Here is a 24,490-nt window from a genome sequence, read left to right as displayed (position 1 = left end):
TGCTAATGACAAATCGGACTAAGCAGCTTTGAGAATTTAGCCCTTTGACATCTTTCCCTGGAGCATTCATCTTTTATACTCTGTAGAGCAATTGTAAGTTGCTAGTAGAGCATCTAGATTCAGTTTAATTTGCAGACTCGGTTAAACTATAAACTATTAACATCCCTAGTTGCTACCCAGCTTGGCATCAGCGTGCGATGCCAAAGTGGGATTCCTTGGGCTAACACAGACTGACACTGTAATTAGAGATGTGCAAAGCTGCAAAGTATGAGAACTCTTTACTGCCTCTGATCAAAATAGGGAGATTATTATTATTATTTTATTACTAATTAAAAGTAAATGATATCTAATAATTGATCATCTGAGTGCCCCCCTTTTACATTTGCCTTCAATTGTATAATTCTGTCTTTGTTATCTATCTATCTAACTCTCCATTAGAAAGTGTTCTAATTCTACATTACAGATGTTCCTTTAATCCCTTAATCAACAGTGATGAAGGGACTGTGAATGGCTGTTTCCATTTCCATTTCCATTCTAATATAATAGTTAATCCTTTTGTTCTTTTTGTAATTAATATGATGAGATATATCAGTAGAATGATTATAGGGGCAGCAGTGTGGAGTAGTGGTTAGGGCTCCGGACTCTTCACCATGGGTTCAATTCCAGGTGGGGGTCACTGCTGCTGTACCCTTGAGCAAGGAACCTTACCTAGATTGCTCCAGTAAAAACCCAACTGTATAAATGGGTAATTGTACGTAAAAAATAATGTGATATCTTGTAACAATTGTAAGTCGTCCTGGATAAGAGCGTCTGCTAAAAAATAAATAATAATAATAATACAAAAGTTTACCAAAGTAAATCTGCAGTTTCCTCATGCTTTTCCCATAGCTATCCTATGCATTTACCAAAGTTTGCCATCCTTTTTTTAATATGCTTTACCATACGTCTTTCGGCTTTACAATGCTTACCTATGCTTTGCAATGCTTTCACTGTGCATTATTCTACTTTGCTATGTTTTTAGTATGACACACTTTCATAAGGGGAAGGACAGGAATACATGAAAGATAACACTTTATCAAATAGGCTGAGAAACTAAAAAGGAGATACATGGAAGAAGGAGACGTGTCTTTCAATGCAAAATCAATCCCTTTTTTAATCGGTAGTACACATGTAAACACTTTACAGTAACACTTGAAAGAAACTTGACCGACTCTTCCATTTTAACTCTCGAGAATACGCTTGTTAAAGATGTCGAGGTAGACTTCTAGTCTAAACGTTGCCAAATCATTTTTTCAAGTGTCCCCAAGAGTAAAAGCTACACATGTTCAGCAGATCTCTGTCTGCAATCTGCAAAGGCTTCCGTTAAATAATTTTAAACGGGGATGATGAAGGAGATCAAAATGAGCGATAAGCCATTTCTCTTGGGGGGGCTGAGAAAGCTTGTCTGAGTCATTCAAACAACTCGCTTTTTCTTTACAAAAATAATACTCTGCTTGCTATTACTTTTCCTCTAATTCGCACTGTTTCCCAAGTCGTTGTACAATTCGCTCTGAAACCCCACACTGACTCACATGCAAGTGGGCAGGGATAATGCACAGAGGTCATCTAAGCAATGGAAAGTTACACCAAACCCAGCTAGTCCAAGGACTAAACACAGGCAATGCAACCTGAACTCCATTTAAAGATTCGTAGTGTGACAATCAGAATATTTTACCCTAAAATAATCTATTTTGAACCTTATTTTAGCATCACTGGTCCCCTTTTTTCTTTTACTGATCTCCACTGCAGACGACAAATAAAACTCTTCAGATGCATTAACTTACAGCTGGGGTGTCCACAAGTTGAAAATGCATCATTTCCATGTGAGAATGTGGACTGAATGGAGTAAAATGTGGGACTCGATTGGTGGTCCAATCAATTATTCAATGTGGTTTAACTGAGGCAGGTGTGTATCAAAGACTGCACCTGGTCTGTATGTTCACGTCTGTAGGCTGAACATACAGGGGTGGCCAAAGTTGGCTCTTCCAGTCCTGGTCTTTGTTCCAACCCTGTTCTAAATTGTTTGATTGAACCAATTAAACCTACCTCTACCTAGACCCTGCAGTAGTTACTTATACAACTGTACCTGTTAAACAAACCTGGAGTGGAATGGCACCTCCAGGATTGTGATTGGATACCCCTGATTTACATCAATGCATTAAGGAGGTATTCCAATTAGAAAAGGTTACAGATAGGTGACAGGGCTCGTCATCCTAGACCCCCACTTTATTTCCAAACCAGTACAGTCACTGCAGTCAGGAGTTGAACCCCAACATTTGTTAAATATGATTTTATTATTATTATTTGTTTATTTAGCAGACGCCTTTATCCAAGGCAACTTACAGAGACTAGGGTGTGTGAACTATGCATCAGCTGCAGAGTCACTTACAACAACGTCTGACCCGAAGGACGGAGCACAAGAAGGTTAAGTGACTTGCTCAGGGTCACACAATGAGTCAGTGAGTGAGCCGGGATTTGAACCTCCTGCTTACTAGCCCTTTTGTTTAACCACCGAACCACACAGCCTCCGATGGAACAAACATGTTTTTTTTATGTTTGAATATTCTTTCAAAATATAAATGAATATCGAAATAGTCTTTCATCTTTAAATTAGCTTGGAAACAAAAGCCTAATTCGTATCTAAATCTCTCAGGAGTAAAATAAACCTCACGAAATGACCCATTAAAGAAAGGAGAGAAAAACTGTTCTGTACAGTAGAATGTGGTTTCCTCTGCATGATCTCGTTTTCCTGCAGTCGTTTATGAATTCTGTTGTGTGAATGATTGCGAACATGGTCATTTTTGCCACTGCTTACTCAGACTTTTGACCCTAGATTCTAGGAGAAAATGTGATTTAGCCTCTAATGATATAAACTAAAATAACATGCTTCCAAGTTTAGTCCCAAAAAAAAAAAAAAAAGCCTGTTTAAAAACGGTTAGATGTGTATATCTCCAATCCCCCGGGCAAAAAATGGTCTCTGGTTTTAATCATCCCAGTTTCATTAATATATGATGTAATAGTGATGTGCCATAATTGAGCCGCCTGTACTGCATTAGAGGACATACGACAAAGCCTCCAACTCTCTTTAGCAACCAAGGATTCACATAGTTGTAATGGTCAGTTTTAACACTGATATTCCAATGAAACAGCCTCTGGGCTCCCATCCGTTCTGCAGACCAGTCTTTAACTTCACATCCACTACCCAGCATGGACACAGGGCTTAGACTGTGTCCATGCTGGGTACTACTACGCACTGGGCTTGCCTGACCTCAGCACCACGTTACTGGACGCTCAGCTGATGCATGCACTATTGCACTACCATTATGTCATTGTAGATACACATTGCCTTAATCCTAACTTGTTACTTCTTATCTCATATTGTATTCTAGTAGTGTTTGCACTTACTGTAAACTACACTGTATTTAAATATTGTTCTTGCACTGTAACCTTGTATTGCCCTGTAACACCTGTAAGTCACCTTGGACAATAATAATAATAACAATAATAGGGAGACACCTGGGGTGCATATGATCTAAATACTTATAAAACACAATGCAGGTGCTTTTGTGCGTGCTGTGCTTCACAAGCAAGCTCTGCAGATATTTACCGTGCATGCATTCAAAACCAGTTAGTTAACTCTCCTTCTTTTTTCCAATTTGGGCCCCATTTTCTGACATTTTATTACACTTCACGCTGAGCTGTACTAATCTAGAGTTATTACCATGCCAGTGTTTTATTTTTCTGTTTTTTCACACATGCATTAGAAGTGAACACCTGTGGTATTTTCAATTGCATCTTAATAGATCTTGTGTGTTTACCCTCAATGCTCAACGATGCACCATAAAAGTGCACTAAATGTATCAGTTAATCTGTAGAATTGGTTCTGTTTCTGGAGAGCACTGGGAAGGGATAAGGACCTACAACTGTTAGCAGCCAAATGATTGGAAATGCATGGAGATTGAACTGCTCCCTCCCTCAACCCCTAAGAGAAAGGGTGTTCCTTCCAGTCCAGGGCAGGCTTGAGGCACAGAGACTGAACTTCTCCCTCTCTCATCCGCTAAGAGAAAAGGTGCTCCCTCCAGTACAGTGCAGGCTTGAGGCATGGCGACTGAACTACTCCCTCCCTCCCCCCCCCCTAAGAGAAAGGATGGTCCCAGGGATGAGGTCAATTCATTTTTTTTCAATTCCAATTTAATTTCCAATTCCTTTTTCATATCCATTTCCCTTTGATAAATGTCAATATCAAGTTCTTTAAATGAATTCCTTTGAAGGACTTGGAATTGGAATGGGAATTGATCGAAAGGGGGTGGGAATTAGAACTGGACTTGGGAATGAAGTATAAAAGGAATTGGAATTGAAATTTGGAATTGAAAAACAGGAACTGACCCCAACCCTGGTTTCTCCAGTCCAGAGCAGGAGAAAGGATGATCTCCATGAGGTGATCTTGTGGAGCAATATGATGAAGCTCACATTCTGCAGATACATCTATAGTGTTGACACGTCACACCCCTTCATGGGCACCAAAACCCATCACAAAATGGCCAAAAAATAAAATACATGATAACATTTAGCTGGGGTGAAACAATTCCGCAATTACGTCTATTTGCTTCACACAATCTGGGACCTCTCTTTGTACCAAAATCTGCCAACTGACATTGTTTCTGCTTTTGAACTACGACCAAGAACAGAAGTCAGCTCCCAGTATGAGGGATCGTCCAGCAGTGAGAAATTCAATAGAAAAATACAGCGCAGTACAAATACAGCCAGGGAAACCCCGAATCTCCTAGCAGACTTGACCAGCTTCCAACAGAATGCACAATACCACAGCACAGTCCCAGGGAAGATTGCTGAAGCTTTGTATCCATGCTGTTGAAGCCAAGTTGTTAAACTGTGGTGCCGCCATTATTCCCAGATATATATCTTCCTTGTGAACCCCCTTGGCAGTGCTTTATACTGGATGTGCGCCAAACCAGTATCTATTTGTATAATCCTTATACAAAGTGCTTATATGCTGCCAAGCTTTTCGTCTTAAAAGTTGATGAAACAATAGCTTTTTCTTTATATATATATATATATATATATATATATATATATATATATATATATATATATCCATGCAGCTGCATAATGAGAACTGTACTGTATAATTGATCCTTTGCAAATATGGGACAAATACAATTTGACATTTATATATGTAGATCCCATCAAAAGCAAGGTCTGCAAAATGCAAATACTTTTAATCTGTACGTTCTATTAGATTTTTTAAATGAGTTCTCCATCCTTGCATTAGCTTCATTACCATTCCCACCACTCCTTCCCGAATATTGTGTAATGGAAGGTGTATCAATTTGAATGCATGTTTTAAGCTTGCTTGAGCTTGCTTGGGTCACACTTCACTATCCTTTCCCCCCCAGCTCGAGGTGATGTAATTCAACATTTAGGTTCCTTTGCAATTAGTGGCATAGCTTCTGTATGAACCATTAGATAAAACTGTCTCATTGCTGCTACTGTTATCCAGGAATTCAGCCAGATCTATCAAAGCTTTATTTTATATAGCGCCTTTCATAGTGGACCACCATCACAAAGCGCTTTACAAGATAGTGAGGAACAATGCATAATGCATTAAATACAGTGAAATACAGGGCATAGTACATTAAATACAAACAGTAAAAAAATGCAATGCAAATACATTAAATACAGGCATACTACATTAAACACAAGGCTAGGATATGAATTCTAAACATTGTGTCATACAGAATCATACGAATAAAATTGAGTGAAAAACCTGAAATAGCAATTTAGACAACAGCTAATAACACAAATCAGGCTTAAAGAGCATTGAAAGCAACAGAGAACAAGTGGGTCTTGAGAGTTGATTTGAAGTGAGCGACTGTGAGTCATGTGGGGCCATGAAGCTAAAAGAGCGCTCTCCCAGTGTGGTGCACTTTTGCTTGGGTATAACAAGCAGGCCAGAGTCAGAGGACCTTGCGTGCAGGGACATAGCGGGTCAACAGGTTGGAGAGATACTCTGGACCTGTGTGATGAAGGGCCTTGTAGGAAAGGAGAAGAGTTTTGAAAGTAATCCTGAACTTTACAGGTAGCCAGTGCAGCTGGGCACGACAGGGGGTAATGTGATCATGTTTTTTTACATCTGATAAGGTTTCGTAGCAGCGGCATTTTGAACCAGATCTGCTAATGGTTTCTTTTTCTGGCAATAGTTGTCAATTATCCATATTACAGTCCATTGAAAAAAAAAATTCAAACTCTACATTGGTGGACTACAGGCAGGGTATCCAACTTTCTAATTCAAGCGAGCTGTAATTTATCATACAGTTCCAATTCCTTTGTCTCTCACAATGATTGACTGTTTAATTAAAAATCCCTTTTGAATCCCATCTGAATCGTTATGAGTGCCACTTCATTGTTTCCCCATGTTAAAACATTTCTTTTAGAATGGTTTTGCTGATGGACTTGGTTTTCTTTAACTTAATTCTGTTTCGCTCAATATTATTTTCAAATCATTTGATCTGGGGGTGACACAATTCAGTAATTACTCCTATTTGCTTCGTACAATCCGGGGCCTCTTTGTACCAAAAGCAAGCCAACTGTGCTGACATTGTTTCTGCTTTTGAACTACGACCAAGAACAGAAGTCAGCTCCCAGTATGAGGGATCGTCCAGCAGTGAGAAATTTAATACAAAAACACAGCTCCGTATAAATACATCAAATTGGCAGAAACATGAAATTCAACACTTAGAGGGCATGTCCACACAAGGCCTTCCAGCACAGGTATTTTATTTTTGCTCTGCTGGGCTGTTTCTTTGTTAAACTGCCCTAAATAATGAGCCCAGCTCTCTTTAGATGGATTAATTGAGATACTACAGAAGTACTTAGGGTTGTCAGTGTAGCTACAATCAGGCCGCATCTGTTTTTCTGTTCTGAGAAATAACAGTGATGGGAAATGACATTCATTACAGCACATGGCAACGTAAACCGTACCATGTGAGATATTGCTAAAGAAAAAAGAAAGACTTTTAAAACCATGAAATACAAATGCATAAAAGTTTGTTTTTTTTTATCTTAGTTTTATCAAGGTTTTAGCTGCATTACGGCCACAGCCACAACAATTCTGTAGCTCTAGCCAAAACTTTAGCATCACCTAGAATTTTAGGATTGAGACATAATTTTAAAAAAAATGATATTAACATAATTTAGATATTTTATTTCATGGAATCAAATAAACTACAAAATGATATCGCAAGGTCTACCGGAAGGAAGCCATAATAGTAGCACAGTAGTATTTCATGTTAGATTTCAAAATGTTAATTTTTTTTTTGTTAAGTATATGGAAAACTACAAAGCTGTATGTAATTCAGCAGGTTTTATTCAACTTTATGAAGCAAAATCAGTTCATTCTATAGGGTGATGCAAAACTTTTGGCCATGTATGAATGCAATCTTGTTTCATTCCCTTCACTGGGTAATCATGAGGCACAGATGTTGAATTCCTTGCAATACAAACCTAATTCTGCGACCAATTAACCAACGAGGTCACCAAGTAAAACTATCCCTGCTATTTTACTTTTGATCTAACTATTGTATTCAACCCCAGTAGGAACATTCCAGCTCGCCCCCTCGCTGAGTAAAGTGGCCGTATAGTGAGCTCATTCTTTTACTTTCCGGTGGCAGTGGCAACAATTTTCTTTACCGTCTCGAACAAAAAAGAAAATTCCTTTATGCACAGGCCAAAATCTTGGAGCTCCAGTCGTGATATTCCCTCAGTGGCGTCTTCAATCTTCACGTGGTGTGTATAGCATGAAGAGATCCTGGGTGGTGTAGTCGGGATCCAACTGGATACAACAGTATGCTGTGGCTGACCGCTGAAAAGCAGAACCCTGCCCAACTCTGTGCAAACAGTTACGATACTTACTGCCCCCCGATACTGCACCAACCACAACACGCACCCCTTTAAGCAGGTTACTAGAAAACTGCGCTGTCGAAATCGGGTGGGTGTGAACCCGGTACAATGCACGCGACCTGGTTCAAATCCTGTAACGGCGTGAACAACAGAAACTATTTCACCCCCCCAATTGCATCAAGGGTAGTATAAATTCTGCTCTTTGCTCCGGTTGTGACACTGTACTGCCACGGCCAAAGGTTTTACCCTCTAGAAAGAACAAACTTTGCTTCATTGAGTCGAATGAAACCTGCTGAATAAACCTGCTGAATATTGAATTGCAAACCGCTTTGTAGTTTCCCATTACAAAAAATGAAAAATCTAAATCTAACATGAAATACTGTACTACTATTATGGCTTCCGGTAGACTTTTGTGATATAATTTTGTAATTTCTTATTTGTATATTTTTTATATACACAGGGGGTGGGTAGAACACCTTCAGCTTTAACTTCACAAACCAACAATGGCAGCTACATTTCTTCTAAAAGTGCATTACCTTAAAGGAAAAGCGATTTTAGCCACAGTAACAGAATATCTCTGTGTTGCACAGAAGGAAATATACCTTACAGCAACCGTAGCATTCGCGCGTTACTCAAACTCTGCTAAACTCACCTTTTATCAAACTCTTTTTTACAAGACAGCCGGGCTATTCCGCAGGGAACAGTCTGTGAACTTCTATCCCCTTAGCCACAATACAAGAGCAACAAAGCCTCCCAGCAGATTACCCAAACTGGGTTCACAATTTTAAAAAGCCTCCTAATCTGGCACTATATCAGAGTTGCTTTGTGAGACAGAGAACATAATAGCTTCCCAAAGTGAAAAAGTAGTTTGCCTGCCAAAGGCAGCATTGTTCGTCCATTGTCTTTATTTTTTCTTTTCTTTTTTTTTTACCGGAAACTTGGGAATTCAGGGCACTATTCCAAACGCAATCTCCAAAAGAAAACCAGCAAAGCAAACCACAGCAAAGGTATTTATTAGATCATAGTGCGATTGTCTGCTGAAAACCGCTCTTACGGCAATGAGAAATGGAAGCATGCGTGTGCACTTAAACGGGAATCATGTCAAGTACATTACTTAGCTTATGCAGCCCTGAATTCAATCAAAATTTAAGGAGCTGCCAAAGTTTTACTGAAATGAAATTACATGTCTACAGCTATGGCCAAAAGTTTTGCATCCCCTAGAATTTTAGGATTGAGACATCATTATTTAAAAACTATATGACCATAATTTAGAGCTTTTATTTAACATCATGTCATCAAAGAATGATATCGCAAAAGTCTACCGGAAGCCATAATAGTAGTACAGTATTTCATGTTAGATTTCGAAATGTCACATTTTTCAATTTATGTCAGTTTGTCATATGGAAAACTACAAAGCGGTATGTAATTTAATATGTTAACGTAACATTATTCAGGTTTCATTTGACTTTATGAAGCCAAATTAGTTAATTCTATAGGGCGATGCAAAACTTTTGCCCATAGGTGTATATTAAACGGTTATAGCTGCTCTATAATTTTAATGTAATCCCGGCTATAGTCTAACCCTTTGTGTAGCAAGGTTATGAAATCCAACACCTCAAACAGTGAGAGTAAGTGTGTTTTTAACTGTATAAAAATGGTCCTGTTTTAATAATTTAAAAGCGGCAGCGATATGTCGATCTAGAAACCACCAAGCAGAAAACAAAAACGGAAAGAGGACTGTAACCGTAATCCAGTCCTTGGATTGATCAGCTTCTTCTGCTGCGTCAGCTCACCTGCTCCCTTACATAAAAAAGCAGCCCCCAGCCACTGGAAATCTGTGCCTGAAGCAAGAACTCAATAGCACTGCAGCGTGCCTGCAAATCTACAGTCTTTTGATATCGTCTCAGGAATGCAAAGGAGAATATTTCCATTTGCTACAAAACTTTTTTTGATGTTCTGATGCACCCCGGGCAAGCAAAACATAGTTACTGCTTTAGCCTGCAAATCAAACTTCACTTACAAAAGCTGACAGGTTTTTTTGTTTTTTGTTCATGCTGTGGATTCAGCTCTAACCAGATGTTCGCTCTTTGAAACTCAAAGAGGTTAAATAACTCACTGGGATTGGTAGCTTTTCTATTTTCCAGGCTTTAGTATCTGTTCTGCAGTATGTAGTCCAGCACAGACACTTGTATGGACAGTGAGATGCAAATCAATAACAACCAGTTACATGTACACTACGCCTTTACCTCAGTTTAACCTGGTTTGCCCTGTTTTTTAATCATGCTTTAACTCTGTTAACTGGCTTGCTGGTGTGAGCCTTACTTTGTGGCTTAATCCAAAGTGACTCGCTCAATACAACAATTAGTCAGTTTATTAAACATCAAAACCAGCATGCAATACGAAAAAAGGCATTTTAATTTGCATAGTTACCAATTTCGGAGAAAACGGGGTGTGCCTTCATTCCTCTTGTCTAATGTTCTAAACAAGCCTTTTTTTTATATACCTAACCTTCGGTGACATCATTCTTTAACAATGCATTCCTGTTGTAACTGTTTTCCAGTATAGCTTGGCATCCTCTTGGCCCTTCTAATAAACGCGCTCACAATTCATGCATTTGACACACACCTGCTGATAAGATATATTACTACAAGAGAAGAGTACAAGACACCGACAGCCTCCATATATCATACCCAAATAAGGAATGCCTCCTAATCGCTAACGTTTCACAAGCTTGCTTGTACGTTGAATTCAAGGAACTACACATACAAAGCATTGCAACATATAAAACAGAAAAACAGAATCACAACGTCTTACTTTCGAACACCTTACAATTTTTACCTATGTTTTACCATGCTTCCACTCTATGCTTTGCTACACTTTGCTATTTTTTACGATGGGGAACTTTTATAAGATATTCAACTCCACAAAGATCGGGGGGGGGGGGATTTAAAAATGGTAGCAGAGCTAACATCAGTCGTTAAGCTCTAAATAGTTCATATGAGCTTCCTACTGAGTTGCTGTTCTGTTCTCAAGCTTACATTTGCTTGAGGGATAGCCCACAGAACCCCAGAATGTGCCGGGAGACTGTCAAATCCCATGCTGCTGAATAAAGTTCAATGATGATCGAAGCCTGCAGTTGTGACTCTGGGCCTGGGAAATATCATTATTCTCCTTTCCTGACGTGCAAATGTTTTTAATAATAAAAGGTTTATTTTTGTACAGTGTGCATTACACTTTTTGAATGTTAAGACATTGTCACTAATTGCTGTGGTTGGACAGGGGATTATAAACAGCTGTCAGTATGGAGTGGGGGTCACTACGGTGGGCAGCCAGAATGGCCCTGACTCAACGTGATGAGTCAAGGCAGTGCTAGGATTGTTCTGTACTGATATGCATCCATTTATTCATGAGGACTCCAGGCAGCCCGTTCTAGGAAACTGGCAAGAGTACTGAAGTGTTCTCCAAAATGAATCTGCAATTCAGAAATCAATCCTCATTTCTGAGGTTTTTGCTCTTGATTTCCTGAAGTCATGCTGTGAATATTAAATTATTTTTCATTCAAATTCTGCTTCAAAAATGTAAATAAAAAGAGACAAAAATCACAGGTAAAGTGTTATCGATTGCATTTCACAATCACGTTGCTCCGTTCTCACAAATTTGAATACCTTCTAATGTTGTGCGGTTTCTCGAGCATTGCAGAGCATTTGAGTGCAGGACACTAATAAGAGCACAATGAAAAATGAAAAATACACTGAAAAACTAAAATTATTATTTATTTCTTAGCAGATGCCCTTATCCAGAGCGACTTACAATTGTTACAAGATATCACATTATTTTTACATACAATTACCCATTTATACAGTTGGGTTTTTACTGGAGCAATCTAGGTAAAATACCTTGCTCAAGGGTACAGCAGCAGAGTCCCCCACCTGGGATTGAACCCACGACCCTCTGGTCCAGAGGGCTAACCACCTCCTGGTGACGATTTCAATCTGTACTATAAAGTAAGCCGGTAATAGCCAATCCCATTGCCAAACCTTTGAAGTGATACAGATATCGGAAGGAGTTTTTGCTTGTGACTCAAATGTAATCAAACAGCTCCCAGACAGTAATCGCTCATCAAAATTCCTGCAGGGCATCAAATGTGCTTTTTATCTTTCTTTTTCTATCTGTTTTTTTTTTTAACTCTGGTGTATAATTTCCTGGAGCAGGTATGAGCAAGTTTGCATGGTTAGCTCAGTTCACGTGTACTGTGTGGAAATGAGAATGATAGCCTTTCAAAAGCTGTAATTACCGTCCAACCTGCACATTCAAAAGACATCAATCGAAAGCTCTGAAAAACAGAGTTCTGTGAGGTCAGGGTGACTTGGGACGAACCCAGATGTGCCTGACTTTCACTTCCAAGAAATCTTGTTACACTTAAAAACATATGCGTGTGCACACAAACGTTGGCCATAATGTTGGCGTAGTTCAGTTACAAACCAGGCTATTATAACACTTACAGGCCCTTTTAAACACTTACTTAGCATAGTAAAAGCACAGATAACCTTGGTGAATGAAAGCATCTAGTAAAATAAACATCATTACCAGGGGAAAAGAACAGTAAATGCTAATATACCACGCTATGCTTTTGTCAGAGAGGTGCAATGGCAGTAGTGCTGTAGTCAATCAAACCTGTTGCCCAAACTATTGACATCTTATAATCTGAGCAAACACCCCTTGACTTTGATCTTACAACAGTGGCATTACTGTAGAAGCAATCTCCATCGATTAGCTCAGTTGGACATGTGGATAAAAATATCAAAACAGTCTCAACTATGCTTAAAAACGCTACAATACACACAAGCGGAGGGAATGTGACACAAGTTTGGAAAGGGGAGAATGCAAGACACTTAAGGTTTGTAACAAAAACCTCATTTTGGTGACGCTCAGTACGAAACGACAAAATGAAAAAGAAAAAACACATTTTAAGTAAGATATAAGCAGAAACCTGCAAGTTGACAAAACAAACCGGTTTATTCCGAAGTTGCCCTTGACAAATCCCAACATATTGGTCATAGCGTTGGAAATTACAGTGTGGGGTGACTATGCAAGCTTAAATTTACCCCGCCTTCTCAATCAGCAAAGGCCAGTAAAACTGACCCGAGAGGTATGCAAGACATATGCTATCTAAACCCAGTACCACCCCTGCCTGTCCTTGCTTATCCTGCAACAAGCCTCAACACAGCACAAAGCACGTCCTGCCTCAAAATTGCAAACACCATCCCAGAAGACCTGTCAGCTACTTCTGCGATCCTCCTAACCCCCCCATTCTACTCAGGGGTGTGTTTGTGGGTGAGGAATGCGCTGTGAGACAGGCTACACTATGAGGCAATACTGTCTTGTCAATACCCCCAACACTCCAGTTAAGAGAAGAATTCTATTCAATGAGATTCGTCATGACTTTTGCAGTCATCAAGGAATAATATCTCTTAATATAAACATTTAAATCAGATCTGCCTCTTAATAAAACCTTTGTTGCAATGTTATAAAGTAATTAAATCCAGCACCCGAACGTCAATGCTTAGGTAAAACTATGAGAAACCATAAGTCAAGTCAACAAACCCTAATCAGTGTGCAGAGATGGAACTCGCTGTGAACATTCTGATTCACGTGTAAGAAATCTCTGTTCAGGGATTGTCCAAATTCCTGTATATCTTATTATAAATCACAGATCTGAAATCAACCAATGCCACCATCTGCACACAACTATGGCCAAAAGTTTTGCATCACCCAGAATTTTAGAATTGAGCCATAATTTAAAAAAAATGAATATTTTGATATTTTATTTGACATCATGTAATCAAAGAAACTACAAAATGATATTGCAAAAGTCTACCGGAAGCCATAATAGTAGCACAGTAGTATTTCATGTTAGATTTCTAAATGTCACATTTGTAAATTAGTCAGTTTTTCATTAAGTACATGGAAAACTACTAAGCGGTGTGTAATTCAATATGTTAACGTGACATTATTCAGCAGGTCCATCTGGTATGAAGAGTAAATTCTGTAGGGTGAGGATGCAAAACTTTTGGCCATAGCTACAGAACAGTAGTTCCGATCTTTGCTTTTAAGATTTATACTAAATGAATCAGTTGGTAGGGGGAGTCTTTTATTCTCTGCGAGACCCTACTCAAACTGCACAGACATACATCTCTGATAACAATACGACAATGTATCAAGTTGCAGAACAAGTCGGTCTTACCTCAAATACTTCCTCGTCCAGCAGCCTGGTGCCAAACACAGTCACACCGTCAGTGCTGATAACAGGACTGTCTCCTCTCAGCAAATCATGAGTCTGATACTTTTTACAATCCAGGTACATCGTGACGGACTGGCCTTCCACACTGAGAGCTACACGGTGCCACCTAGGTAAAAACAGTACTTAAATTACACAACTGCCTCTTCTGTGCAAGTTAAAACCTTACAGAATACAGGCCACGTACTTATCTACAAATTCACTCCAGTGTTTAATTTGATAAGTATTTTGTAGGTTGTTTCTCACTGGCTTTCAAACATTGCCACTGGGCTTGTGTTACCCTTTCACAAAAACACTGTATACTGGAATAAAATCAAACTGAAAACTCAATGCTCAAGGGGCCAGCTTTAAACAGCAGCTTGCATAATTTGTTTGCAGCATAGGCACGCTATTATTAAAGTGTTTGTAGCTAGGACAATAATCCCATGTATTTTCCGTTAGGTACACAGGTCTCAAATGGGCAGTTTTAAAAGAAACACATGTTAGAACAAAAATATATATATATATGTATCTGGTCATGGACTAGGTTAAAGAAAGTTCTCAGTTTCTATGCCTTGCTTTCAGGAAATCCGTTGCAATTGAAATGAACATATGAGGTCCGTACTTTCCGTCTGCGAGGTTGGTCTTCTTGAAGATGGGGTAATCCTCGGGGGGTGGCTTGCCGTCCTGGTCCTCGTACAGGAAGACAGGGGAGCGTCCGATCTCCAGCCCCAGCTGCTGCACCCCCTGATCGTCGTAGACCGACAGCAGGAAGAACTGGGCGCCCTTCTTTGCCTTGACCGTCGTCATCAAAGAGAAGTCCACGGGGAACGGGCGGTCTGGGAGGAGAAGAGAACAACGGCATCAAGAACCGAGAAGCAAAAAGGAGACTTTGGTGGTCTTGGTCTGTTTTTACAAACTGCCTGGACACTTGATTGATTAGGACCAGTCTACCTGACTGGATCTGTCTTTCCTGTCCAGTGTGGGGCATGTTCTACGGGAACACCCCTGATAAGTCTGTCTGGAAGGCTGTAGCTGACTTAACAATACTACATTTGTAACCCGATGGCGATGGCTGCTTTCAGTGCGTTGATAAACCCACCCGCTCGCATGACAGTGACGTCAGGCATCTTCCTTGATCACCATTGTGCAGGTTTGAAGCTGGCCTGAAACACATTCATCATGGCGAACCTTTAAACATCAAACTGTCGCCTTAGCTAAATCAAGGGCTGAAATCAGTGCGTGATGCCTCAACCTAGTGGTATGTGAGCCAAAGACTAGGTCGGGCTCTTCATTTGGGGTTAGATACTCAGTGTGAACACCCTGCGTTCATGGAGAGCCCCACCCAATAAATACGAAAGACACAAAGTACTAAAGGTAAAGGGAATAACTTTCCCAGGAAACACTCTACTGAAAAGACTTGAAATACTATGAACACGGCAGTAATAACAACAACAACAACAACAACAACAACAACAACAACAACAACAATAATAATAATAATAATAATAATAAATTGCAAATATGAATTGATAAAGTTGGGTGAAATATTATTTGATAGCTCATAAGGCCTGCGGACGACTTGGATACACTGCAGTTTGCAATAGAAAGATGATCAAATTAGACACCAATGGGGTTTGTACTGAACACGGTCTTTGAAAAAAACTCTAAGTGTTGTGGGCTTTATTCATCACGCTTATTTAAAGATGTCAGGGCCCAACCACAGTGTGTAACATTATCATGCTGCTGTTTCTTTATGTGCTTCCCGGAAGTGTAATTGCTTGATCTGAGCCTAACCGATTCTGAAATCTTTGTTTTATCTTTATTCAGTTGTCAATTTTTTGTTGTCAACTAGAATTGACAATAAAAATTGCCACTGGATCTCTGGTCTAATGGAATATATCAATCGGACTGATGCTTCCTTGCAACATGGATATAGTGGAGACGGGTATTTAAACCTGACCCTAAGATCTAAAACAAAAACCAAAAAAAAAAACTTCTTTCCAGTTGCATCCGATGCTAAAACTCTCAAACACTCGGTTCAAGTTCAAATAAAGCTAGAGGCTCAGAACAGACCAAAGTCAGCATCCTGGCCTATGCATTGGACCCTAAAAGGTAACAGATCAGGAGAGTTTGAATTGAGTATTTTTTTTTTTTTTTTTTACTATTCTTTTTTAAATATGCGAGGGCCCCCCCCCACCCCCGAGATACAGCTGGTTGTCAGAAACAATAACCCCCCTCAGGACCATACATCATGTTCATACACCTCAAGCTTTTTTTTTTTTTTTCTTAGCAAAAAAAGGGAATGAATGCATTCTTTTGTGCCTCCAAGGCAGGTGGAGCGCTTTCAATTCTGCTTGTGACAAGCTGCCTTTGCTTAGATCAGCCAACATCAAATTAATGAAGATCTGTTTTTTTTTGCATCTGAAGACCCTTATAAAACTTAGTACCTCGCTGGTCTTTCCAATGCTTACCTGTGCTTTACCGCGCTTTCGCTATGCTTTATTACACTTTGCTATGCTTTACTACAGAAGACTTTTACAAGGGAGGCTTGGAGAAGAACAATTGAAAAGAGCACAAGATTACAATCCTGTTTTAGTTTATTTAAAAGTTTATTCCAAATAGCAACCCTGGTTCAAGATGTTCCAGCAATATAACTAGAAATCTTGACGTTCCTCTCAGATCAGGGGTGTCCAATCCCGTTCCTGCAGGTCCAGTATTCCACTCCAGGTTTAACAGGTAACATGAGATAATAAACTACTTCAGGGTCTGGATGGAGAGGTTTAATTGGTTCAATTGAACGATTTAGAACAGGGTTGGAACAAAGACCAGGAGTGGAATCGCCCTCCAGTACCGTGATTGGCCACCCCTGTCTCACTTCCAGAACCAGCTCTTTTTATTTTGCTGGGCTTGTTTCGTCTCATACGGGTAAAATCTATAACAGGCACAAATCACTATTCAAAATGAGAATCAATTTACCAGCTCTTACTTGATGAGACTCAGAAAGTGCCTTTTTGCTGGCACCCCCCGTGTCTGCTGCTTTTCATTCCAACTGAGCTCTTACTTACTTAACTAGACCCTTAATTGAACTGATCGTTTGCTTAATTAGACCTTTTTAATTGTTTTCAGCTCTTAAACAGTTCCATATTTCAAGTTACTTATAAAATGCTATAGCTAACTTGAAATTTGTTTAAGAGCTGAAAACAAGTAAAAAGGTCTAATTAAGCAAATTAGTAGTTCAATTAAGGATGTAGTTAAGTAATTAAGGTGTTTTTTTTTTTAATTATGTCTCTATGGTGATGCAAAACGGTTGCCATAGCAGTATAAAATTATTTGTTTAATTAACGTTTCGTCTTTTTCAGTGTCTTAAAAGAAACGTTTGTCGTTGAATTTGAGTTTCTTTTTAGCATTTCTTAATTCAGTGCTGTTGAGTGTTTGATAGTTCTGGATGAAAGTGGCTGGCTTATGGAAATGAACCCCCTTCTCACCTGGAAATAACTGCTTTGTCGGTGCGCTCAGCTGGATTTTCTTTGATATCCTGAAGGCGATGTCTGGTTCTTCTCCACCTTTCCTGCTCACGCACAGTCCTGCATCCAGAACCACCCCCTCCATGGAATCTGAAATATCCAGGACTTTCAACACATCGATGGGGTTTGCTGTGGGGCGGGAGGAGAGGAGAACAAGAAGAAGAAACGGTTCTGTTAAAAATCAGCTCTGAAAACAGCTCTAAAAACAGCTCTAAAAACCACTCGTGGAAGAGCTTCCAGGTTTACAAATTTAAAGTTTACACTGATAGTGTGCTGATACTCAGACTCGTAACTGCCTTTAAGCAGCATCGCTCGGCAGGTGTTAAATAAATCCATTCATTAACGCGTTGCTTTCGAAACAGGAAAAGCTGTCCTTCCCTCACCTTCACAACTGAGTACCAATCAATTAACTTCAGCATTAAATTTACGAAAGCAAGAATGTCAGCGCCCCGGATGGTAGGAAAATTTGCTTCCAATCGGCTTTTAAAACACTCTGTGCTGAAGTGAATTACCATTGATTGCAACTCTGTTGTAAAGGTGAGGGAAGGACAGCGGTCCTCGTTTTGAAATCAACACATTAATGAATGGAGTTATTTAACACCTGCCAATACATGCTTCTTAAAGGCGATTATAAGTACGAGAACGAGTATGAGTCCAGCCCTAGTTTACACTTAGGGCTGATCTGATCAACATATACACCCCCTGGGATAAGTCACATCTGGATTTTATTAGAGAATTTTACAGCACCAGGGAATCTCCCTGGAATGAATCTTAAAAACAGGTTGTTGATGCAATCCAGGGCGACTCCCCAGTGATCTAATAAAACTGCCTATGAAAGAACGCAGTAAAACAGACACCAAGGAGTCTGTTGTGGGATAGCGCAGCTTGAACAAATGGAATTTAGTTTTGCCCCCAAGTCAGTGACTCCTCATTTCTTCCACTGAGTCGTAATTATTGCTTCCGTTAAGCGCTCAACACCTGAACTGAAAGGGACGTTTATTTTTGAGATGCCTCCACAGAGCTACACGTGACCTATCTATCTACCTCGAGGGATTAACCTGTGACCCAGTAAAATAGAACAGTTTATAACTTAGTTGAGCAAAAACATAATAATAATAATAATAATAATAATAATAATAATAATAATAATAATAATAATAATAATAATAACAGCAGTAATGCCCTCTGTTAATCCTGATTAAATGCCCTCTTAATATGCATGGAAAAAGAGAACATGGACCCAAGCATGCATTAGTTATGTGGCATGCTACTTAAGACTAGATTTCATCTCGGGACACAACACTATTTCCCTGTGCCTCAGATTCAGCTTTGCAACAAAAGGCACAAAGTTAAATAACTGGTGTCCTTAGAAAAAGTATTTCTTAAGTACATCCCCTTTGGAGTTTTCTGAAGGTAGCGTTTTCCTACATTTACAGCTACAGGCAAAATATCTGCATCACCTAGAATTTTCAATTTGAGGCATCATTTATTTATTTATTTATTTTTTTCATTTGACTTTATTGAAGCGAAATTAGTTAATTCTACAGGGTGATGCAAAACTTTTGGCCAGAGCTATCAATAGTTCTAATGATCATTTTCCCTGATTCAGTAAAGCAGACTGTATTGTTCAGCCCCATCAGATCAGCAAACACTGCAGCACAGGTCTGACCTTCATCTGAGACTATCTGCCCTACTTTTAACACCACACCTGGATGTGCAATCTATCCAGACAGGTAACATTGTCTTTACAAAAAAGAGCTATCTGCAGTGGAAGACACCATCAAGCACCATTTAAAACAGAAAGATCATCTTAAAGGTGCGTGACCCAAGGCTTTTAAATACACCTACATCTTACTAGAATTAGCAACGGTTACGGTTAGCACTCCTTTAAGATGGGATCAAACCATTTTCTTTGGTTTGAAAGAGGGTAACTTCAACTACACAATGATCAGAGTAGAGTAGTGAAAATGGTAACCAAGCTCATGAAGGGACTCCAGACAGCAGGAGCAACATTATTAACCAACCCTCTGCGTTCAGGCACAGAAACGCATTCTGCATCCCGAATTCCGTCAGAATTGTATAACCAACCCCACATGCACCCCCCCCCCCCCCCAGCTCCCCGGATTAGCTGTACCAATTAAAGTGTGATACAGTTAGTACAGTGCATTGAGGACACACTAGCCCCGGCAAGCTCTCTCCTATGTCCCCTGCATTTACAGCAGCAGACAGCTGGAGTAAGGTTAATTGCTCGAGTAGTTTTTGTGTGTGTGTGTGACCCCCTGCGTCCTTCAGGGTCCTGAGAAGGCGAAATTAAAACCACATTCCTGACCAGGTCACCGGGACGCTAACAATGCGGCCCCTAACATAACAAAAGTCAGGGGTGAGGGACTCATAGCTGGAAAGCAGCCTCTGCTAATGGGGCAGCGCGTAATGTTTTGTTGGTTTTCTCCCTGCAGGTTTTTTTTTAACACTTTACACTCTGAAGTGTCCGGATTCTTATGAGACAAAGCAGGGGCAGAAGCAGAGAGGGTATCTCTTTAAAGAGAAGGGATACCAAGATGTGCTGCACAACTTCGCAGGAGACGCTTAATAGTTCACTTCTTTATATAGTAATAAGATAAATACAGATATTTTGACACACATTAAGCAGTCACAGATTATTGATCGATTGTAATTTACTGTGCTTTCAAAAAATTATAAATGGTTCTGAGTCAGGGTGGGGCCAGGGCTGGGCCAGGGTTCGAATCTCGCTTAGGCAATTTGAAATGTCGCTGCATCATGTGATTTCTTTGGAATCAGGAAGTTCTTAAAATAAGCTGGCAGCTAGGATTCGGTAGGCACAGATCATGTCAGGCAGATTCTGATGCAGAGAAATAATGAACCACTGACTGGAAACATCATAAAAATGCAAGGGAAAGATGAAAAAAATGACATTTAATGTTAATTTAGCATTTAATGGAAATTAAATGTCACGCACAATTCAAACATGACTTGACAATACCATCAGGGAGCAGCCCTCATTTGATCAGGTTGATATTTCTAACCCCTCGTTGCACACTAAGGAAAAAAATAAACATCTTCTTTCCATTTTCAATATTTGCTAGGCATGTTCTCAAACACACTTTGGTTCTCAGATACCCAGGTGCAATCTAAACTTTGCTTACACAAAAACAACACTAGTCGTGGAAATGTCTTCTTTCAGCCCGGCTTAGCCTTTCAAGACCTCTAACCTTTAAGATCGTTAAGCTCTTTAAACACTGCAGACTGCTGAGGGGATAACTGAGTTCACCCGACAGAATACCCACGTTACCGTACAGCCACTCCAAAGATCCACAATTAGATTTATATATCTCAGACTTACCGAAGTATAAAAAACTTGCGATAGTTTGGGGGTTGGGGAACTTGTTAATCATCCCTGCATGTGTTTTTTTTTTCTAAGCAATATTTCTCACAACCCCAAATGTTCTGCGTTTACTACATAAGAACATAAGACAAACAAGAGGAGGCCATTCGGCCCATTTTGCTCGTTTGGTTGTTAGTAGCTTATTGATCCCAGAATCTCATCAAGCAGCTTCTTGAAGGATCCCAGGGTGTCAGCTTCAACAACATTACTACCAATGCAGGACGACTGGGTAGGGATCCCTTATAAAAGTTTTATAAAGTATAAAGTGTAATAAAGCACAGTGGAAGCATGGTAAAGCACAGGTAAGCAATGTAAAGAATAGAGAGGTATGGTAAAGCATATTAATAAGCATGGCAAACCAGAGTAAACTCCAGTAAGTGCATAGTATAGCCATGGGAAAAACATGGGAAAACAGCCGAATACAGTACAGTTCTACCAACAAAAACTTTCTGCAGTTATTATTATTTAGTTCTGTTTGTTTTTGTTTAGTTTTTTTTCTATTCTCATTCAAACAATAACATCATCATTGCAAGCGTTCTCTGCGCCTCACCGCACATCGCTGGACTTTGCTGTTTTCATCTGCGTTCATCACACAGCTGTTTCTGCTGCCTGCGATTCACGATTGCTAATCTTCCCTGCCGGTGTGAGGGAATCACGGAAAAACATTGGGAAAGGACACGGGCTGTTCTGGATGTTTGTATGTTGTTATGTGTTGTGTTATTTAATTACTTGGTTAGTTGTGCATTTTAAACGTTTATAATTCTTTATTTGCTTTTATATATCTGCTGTGTCTTCTGTCATTTCTCTCCGTATCGTTATTCTTTTCTATTTTAATTTTCCTTCTTATAAGAAACATTTAAAAATGTTTAATATAGTATTTATATATTTTGTTTAATTTCTGTAAGTCGCTTTAGATAAGAGTCGCTAAATAATAATAATAATAATAATAATAATAATAATAATAATAATAATATTGCCATGGCTTGAATCCTGTTGAAAGCGCCTTTGTCTGTCACTTTTTATTGTTGGATCTGGTAACAATTTGAATGAATTATCATGATATTTGAGACAATCATCTGTTCTGCACTGTTATAATAAATTGAGTCCATCCGTTGCAAAGAGGCCCTGTAGTCTGCAGCCAGCTCGACAGCGAAAGGTATTTCTGTCAGATTAGATCAGTGTTCTCCTCCTGCTGTTCACACTTCTACAATGCTGTCTGTGACCAATGAATCTGCCCATTGTAGGGTCAACAGCATGTGACGTTGCAAACAGAAAATAACACACTACGTCAGGGATAACAATCTGACCACTTGACCAATTAACAATACCGGGGAAAGAAAGAAAGAAAGATAGAAAGAAAGAAAGAAAGAAAGAAAGAAAGAAAGAAAGAGTGCTTTTTAAATAGTATGTATCTGAGTTGCAAAAAATATAGCGCCACATGTCCCCGCATGTTGCTACAACTGTTAACATTGTTCACATCCCGACAGCCTTTTTACACTTATAACTTTAAAGTCTGTTTCAAAGCTCTTTTCAAAATGCCTGCTCTAGTGCACTGGGGTTTGAGGTCTGTCCTCTAAATCATTGCAGAAAAAAACCCAACATAACAACAAGTGCTCTGGCTTTTCTATTCTGTAACGCATCATGGATCATTATTGCTGTGTTACCTGTTTGACAATACAGGGAAAAAAATCCTTACGCTATCAGTGCACTAGAGTGTACATTTCAAAAAGAGCTTTGAAACAGGATTTAAAGTTATAAGTGTAAAAAGTTGGTGGTTCGACTTATGATTTCTAGGTCTGTGTCTTAAATACGCACCCAAATGCTCTTTCGGACTATCTGTCGTGTTATAGGGTTCTCTCAAGTCAGCCTAGAGACCGTTCAGAGGGACCTGCTATAGTACATCCTCTATCCGGGAGGGGATAAGCTGTAGCCCCATTCAGGAAATACCATTTTCAATGCCAGTAACAAACACAATTAGAGCTGTCAGCATCATGCATTCACTTGGGTGCATGTTTAAAAATGAAAAGACCCCAATAAATATCTAGATTCTGATACTCTCTCTAATCTGATCTCCAGTGAAGAATAAGCGGCTCTATTGATATTTGTAAATCTTTGAAGTGTGACATAGGCACGGACAGAGGGACGGACTGAGAGACAGGTGTCAGTCTTCAGTCTATGTCTGGTGTCAGCTACAGGGGTCAATAATTAATGCTGCGGTTGACTATGTCATAATCTCAGATTGAACAATACTTTGCGAGCCTCTCACTTCTCTGAAAGGGGGTTAAATTCAGAGCCTGGAGGTGAATATCCCTTTGTTCTTGCCTGGAAATAAAGTCGACAGCACATTTTAAAGTTTGAAAGCGAATATTGACCTCTGTGCATACACTTAAGGGCAAGTTTAGCTCTGCGGTGGGATACATAAAAGCTCTTTTGTGGCTGTGCAAAGAAAAAGTCCCCTATAAAAACACTGTCCTCCTTGAATGGGAGCCTCATTAGCGCTTCCCGTCAGACAATATAAATATACATTGCATAATACAGCAAACAATGAGAGGACCCAGCGAGGCTTTCTCCCAGTGCACTGAAGATTCAAATCTTCCAGTGTTACAGCAGCCAGCTGCAAATCCGCCTGCTCTTGCAAAGAGAGAATGTGACCTCTGGGCAATGCAAAATAATTCCACAAAATTGCTGCAGAAAGAAAGGGAAGAATTTAAACCCATGGCTTTTGAAGTAGAGATTAGCCAAATTGATGGCTCCTCCAAAACAAATCCGTAAAGCAGCCTAAGAAACTGTATATTCAGGAGGTCGATCCATTCCTGGTTTTACTAGGAGTTTGATAAGACACACCTGAGCTTGTTACCTATACATTCTGGCTAATCAAGCGTGTGGTAAAACCTGGAATGGGTAAAACTGCTATGCAATAGGAGTCTTGATTTCCATCCCTGATTGTCAAAGTCTGTCATCTATTACGACTGAAGGTGACTTGCAACAGTGAGTTATGCCCTAACAGAAAATGATTCTAGCATCGCACTGAACTGTGGGTAGACGTCGGCATCACAAACGATCCATGATCCCCGTACAGAATATGAAGAGGGACAGTTCAGCAGGACACGCTACGACCTGCAGTCCAATTTACAATCTCCAGACACCGTTATCGAGTTCCTACAAGTGGCTTGAAGCATCCATTAGATTAGAAAGCGAAGAAAACATCAACCAGTGAAGCCCTGAGAGAAAGGGAGGCTTGTACACTCTCTGAACAGCCTCCCTCAGTTTGTTTTTTAATAGAAAAAGGAAGCAAGAAGCATGGTATTCTAAAGGTAGTGTCACTAT

General features: G+C 39.6%; 1 protein-coding gene across 2 annotated transcripts in view; it reads right to left on the bottom strand.

Moving 5' to 3' along the window:
- Positions 1-24,490, bottom strand: part of LOC117970876 (collagen alpha-1(XI) chain-like) — a 133,857-nt gene that overhangs the window by 93,544 nt on the left and 15,823 nt on the right. For both annotated transcript variants that reach the window (XM_059007210.1, XM_059007211.1), the window contains exons 2-4: positions 17,722-17,889; positions 14,859-15,072; positions 14,201-14,363 (exon numbers count right to left, since the gene is read on the bottom strand). In XM_059007210.1, coding sequence (XP_058863193.1) covers positions 14,201-14,363; positions 14,859-15,072; positions 17,722-17,889 — 545 coding nt within the window. The remainder of the gene's footprint in view (positions 1-14,200; positions 14,364-14,858; positions 15,073-17,721; positions 17,890-24,490) is intronic.

Source organism: Acipenser ruthenus, chromosome 34 (assembly GCF_902713425.1).
Source record: "Acipenser ruthenus chromosome 34, fAciRut3.2 maternal haplotype, whole genome shotgun sequence".
In the NCBI taxonomy this organism is placed as follows: Eukaryota; Metazoa; Chordata; class Actinopteri; order Acipenseriformes; family Acipenseridae; genus Acipenser; species Acipenser ruthenus.
This window is presented reverse-complemented; position numbering and strand designations above follow the sequence as displayed.